The 4,678-nt window shown below is 37.3% G+C and overlaps 1 protein-coding gene across 1 annotated transcript; it reads right to left on the reverse strand.

Annotated features, from left to right (window-relative positions):
- Positions 1 to 812: 812 nt before the first annotated feature.
- On the reverse strand, positions 813 to 1,937 carry LOC118738575. The gene has a single exon (XM_036469515.1). It carries the CDS (start codon positions 1,524 to 1,526, stop codon positions 813 to 815), a length of 714 nt encoding a protein of 237 aa, XP_036325408.1. The 5' UTR covers positions 1,527 to 1,937.
- Positions 1,938 to 4,678: the final 2,741 nt, after the last annotated feature.

A 4,678-nucleotide genomic window follows, 5' to 3' on the forward strand; every position in this document is an offset into this window, starting at 1 on the left:
AACCGCGTACTCGATACCCAACTAAGTACTTGTGGGAAAGATTGGAGTAAAAAAAGTACTCAGTACTTGAAGAAAGTATCAAGTATTTACTCGTAGTTACTTGTATCGGAACAACACTATCTGGGCGTGGTTGTGTGTCGTCCATTTCGAAGCCGCTCACCTCTTCTCAGTTGAGTCAAAATATGCATTGTTCACTGCTTCCCATTTTTCAGTGGATTCTATCATATGAACTACTATGTTTTCAGGGTTGGGGCTTTCCCAAACACTGAGCGAATGTGGTTTCTATCCAGATCGAATTTCGGGCAGTGGAACAAAACATGTTCGTCGTTTTCGATAGTGCCATCACCATACGTTTCGCAATGGTCAAGCTCCTCGTGATTATCTGGGTTAAATGGAAGTTCACTTCGCCGTACAGGCGAGAGATCAATTAGCGCACATAGCCGGTAGACTGCCCTGAGACTGCGAACATATGACCTTACTTCCCTTGCGTAGCTCCACACTTATGCGCCGAATAAACCAAACATTGCGAATTTTGTACCGCCGAATCGCAGGGTATCCCGGTTAAGGTAAATATTTTTACACGTTTTATATGGCATGGTCGGAAAAGTTCATTCAATATCATTAACTGAGTAATCAATTTAACAATTTAAATATACATATTTCTTTTTAATTTCGCATTTACTAATCGTCAAAAACAAACGACAACTTTAACAACAAATTTTCAGTCTATATACATACATAAATATGTACAGCTATCACTAAGTAACATTTATCGCCAAAATAAATTTATTTTTTCTCACTTTTTATATAATTTATGCACGGAAAATCGAAGATGGCAGATAAGCAGCACCTGGAGCACTGACAGGACGTGGAGCAGGCTGAGCTGCGGGGGATGCAAAATTGTGAACTGGCGCGGCACCACCATCATGTGACTGAGATTTTCCTGCAAGCTGGTCATACTGGGATTGAATGGCACGTTGAGCGTTGGCCGCGTCCTCAGGAGTACGATATTTAATGAAGTGAACCTCCGGTTTGCTGCGCTGAATATCGTTTTGTGCCTGCAATTGGTTGGCAAGACCACCGAGATCAGCTTGTTTCTGCAGTACGTAGATGGCGGTTCTCTCTTCAGAAATGGACCTGGCCAAGTTCACAGCTGCTTTTTCCAGGCCATTGCCTTCAGGACCCTTAATGAAAATAACTCGAAGATTCTTTTTTAGCGATTCGACTACTTGATCATTTCCAGCAGGTTCACTAAAGTCATTCTCGTCGGCAGTGTAAGTGAAGAACTCCTTCTCATATTCAGCAACTGGGGCTTGTTTTGAAAGGCCAGATCCTGCAGGTCCACTGCCACCGTTGCCACCTAAGCCTCCAATATCGCTATGTTCACCAACAGCACCTGATCCACCGCTGCCAGTACCAGGAGTGAAAGAAAGTCCAGCATCTGAGTGGCCTACGGGGCGATAGTTGTAACCCAATTTATCTGCACAAACAACTCCGATCAAACAAAGGACGATGAAACCACGCATTTCTTAGTCGTTTTTATAAACTGTTTTGATTTTATTTAATGCGCTTTGGTCTTTTCTAATAAGACTCTGAAATAGTCCAGATTGGAATGATTTGCTGCTATCATTGGACCATCTTTTATACGGAATCCATGATGATGCCACAAAAATGCATTAGTTTATATTATTTATGGCTGAATTATTTTATGTGTACCGAATTAATGTGCTTGATGTAGCTGGGCTGGGCAAAGAGTCTAATCGGCATATCGAATTTTAATTTGGTTTGATGTGCCGAAAAAAAGCAAAACTTAGCGCTTTGCTCCACTTGTCAACGCGTAGGTCATAAATTTAGCTTGACGACAAACAAGTAGAAACTGCACTTTAAGCTACGTCTGAGCAAGCTTCGGTCTTCTTTATGTGGATAGCGTTATTAAAAACGTGTGTTAAACAGCAGCTACCAAAACATTGATTTAAATTGAAGCTTGACATCGATTTATGTTTTGTTCGTCAGCTTTATGTGAACTTATTTTATTACAAAACTTTATTATACACTTGATATTAAATCAATTGACTAAGCCATTATTTACTTATTGATTTGCGTTAAATAATTTATCATTCAGAGGTGATTCAATTAAAGATTTATTTTTAAAAGCTTATTTAAGACGAAATGACAGAAAAACAAGGATACAGTGTCAACACGTATGCGTGAACATATCTGCATACAGTTTTTACCAAAAATAAATAAAATTACGAGCAACATATGTATGTAAATCTTGGAGATTTTCTTCGATAAGTTTTACTTGATTTTATACTAGCTGGTACTCTTATTACTCGGGTTTAATTCATGAGAATTCTTTTCTTTTTTCTAATCTACTATTCATACAAAGAGTGCCAGTTACTGCTGAAATTCGGTCGCTTTTCTAGGGTCCCGAAGGTTTTTTAGTCCTCATTTTAGTCGCTGTCTTCGTATTCCTTTTCGGAATGTATCCTCATTAGTATTTGTATTTGCCTTCGAATTCATCTCCATATTTGTCTTCGGATTCCGATTCTCTTCACATTCGCATTTCACTTATACAAATACAAAACTAATTGGGTGAACGAGCAGCTAATGCATGTACGTTAGGGTAACCCAAAAAAGTTTGAAACGTTAAGCTCTCGCCCCTAGAGTTTTTCTAAATGGAATAAAAAATACGCGTAATTAACAAAAACAATATATATATACATATATATACATATTTATAACTGCCTCAAAGCACATGAAATTTTCCAGGTATTTTATATGGCGAATATACTTTTTCGTAGAAAGGGTATAGAACTCTCGAAAATCAATTTTTTCAATCGAAAACTTATGTTTCTCTTTAGGACAGTTTGAGTAATAATACTTAACTGCTTATTTTACAGTTTTCAACACTAACGATTTTTTATACGCCTCCTCCCCATTTGAATTTTTTGGGTTTTTCGAAATCGAAAAAGTCTTCATTGCTCAGAGTTTTTTTTGTAAGATTATAGCCTGAAAAAGTTCTTTTTAAAGAGGCGAACATCAAGTTTGCTTCAGATAAGGCACAAGATATGGGTTTAATACAAGTGTAGGTTGTAATTTTAACCCAGAGTTACCATAACCACTTCTTTCCGATTTTTCTCAAGGTTTTTAGTTCGCGGAGTCAATGGTTATCAACTAAGCATACATTTCCTAAAAGCAGTGGAAAGATACAAACTTTCGCTTTCCAACGCACGTAAGATTATCAGAGTCGGTTTCATTTTATCATAAATAACTTAAAATTTTTGGGGTGTATGTAAAATTCTGCTAATGCCAAGATTATGTTTAAGGCACTCGGCACATTACGTGCCTAATCAAAGTAGAGTAATCGTTTCATCATACCGAAACGAATGCATGACGACTCGACTTCTGTACACTTGTACGCCGTGCATAAGTCACCAGCTAATAAACACTTTCTACACATAACAAATTTTCTGGCCGTTCTTTCGCAACTACGCACTTCCGCAAATATTTCTGCTCCGAAATATTGTATAAACGCTTGTGGTTTAATACAATTTGCACTAATTTCAGCACGAAATCATTCATTTTCAATTATTTTCTATTGAATTGACAAATAAATTTTATTTCCAACACAATAAAGTAAACAAATGACGATTTTAAAACTCCAAGCGCCTTACAAAGTTGGGCGCTTCGATTCATGATGCTTTAACGATTAGGCGAAAACATGATTTTGAATCGTAATGTACAGAGCTTCATTGAAATACATGGGTTCGGCATAAAAGCTTTGTACTTTAGTAAGCCGAAACGATTACACTACTATGATTAGGAGCTTAATGTACGGAGTGCCTTAGACCTGCTCTTCTCTAGAAATTGACAAAAAACGCACATTCAAAAATTTTTTTCTAGCATATTTCTCTAAATCTGGAGCTGATAGAAACTTTATGCCTATAGATTCTTATTCAGCGCCAAAAGTCTATCAAAAACAGCTTTAATATTTGCCCCGCCAAAATCAGTATTGGCTAGTCTAATGAGCCCCTCGAGTTTTGGAGAAAATGGGTCGTCCGCTCCGGCGGAGGACCGCTGGTCCCAGATAAAGCTTACTAACTCGGTAGGTCATCCGGCATCCGAAGCACCCCTGCAGGGAAAGCTACTAGTTGTGAACTAGAATTCTACCGGTTTGCGTTTCAGCCGAACTGGTTCACGTTCTATCCTTTTTCAATGTTAGCGACTGGTATTTTTATCATTGCGATGTCCTACGAGATGTCAATTGTCAGGCTATGCATCAGCATCTACTAGTATAAATACTAGTAGCATCATATCAGTTGATGAGATGGTCTGCCAATTCATGCCCCGTGAAAAGCATAAGTGTGCTTTTTTGCTTGCGACGCTCCAGCAGTCACAATGGCCTACAGAGCAAAGCACTCGCGTGGTAAGCCTGAGGTCCCAGGTTCAAATCCTGGCGCAGGGAAAGTTTTTTTATTTTCTATTTTTTATTTTATTTTTATTTTTTATAAATTTATTTTTTTGTTTAGGCTGTTTATTGTAATTTTTAAATTTAAGAAAAAAAAAATATTTTCGTTTAATTTCTTTGTTTTTATAGCACAAGCATTTCTTCCTAAATGTTTTTTTGCAATGCAATTAGATTATCAAATTTGTTATTTATTTATAAATTGAATAA

Source organism: Rhagoletis pomonella, unplaced genomic scaffold (assembly GCF_013731165.1).
Source record: "Rhagoletis pomonella isolate Grant_MI unplaced genomic scaffold, Rhpom_1.0 Rhpom_scaffold_00004, whole genome shotgun sequence".
In the NCBI taxonomy this organism is placed as follows: domain Eukaryota; kingdom Metazoa; phylum Arthropoda; class Insecta; order Diptera; family Tephritidae; genus Rhagoletis; species Rhagoletis pomonella.

Coding starts and splice junctions, on each gene's coding strand:
- LOC118738575 (XM_036469515.1), bottom strand. CDS start 1,526: ATGCGTGGTTTCATCGTCCTTTGTTTGATCGGAGTTGTTTGTGCAGAT.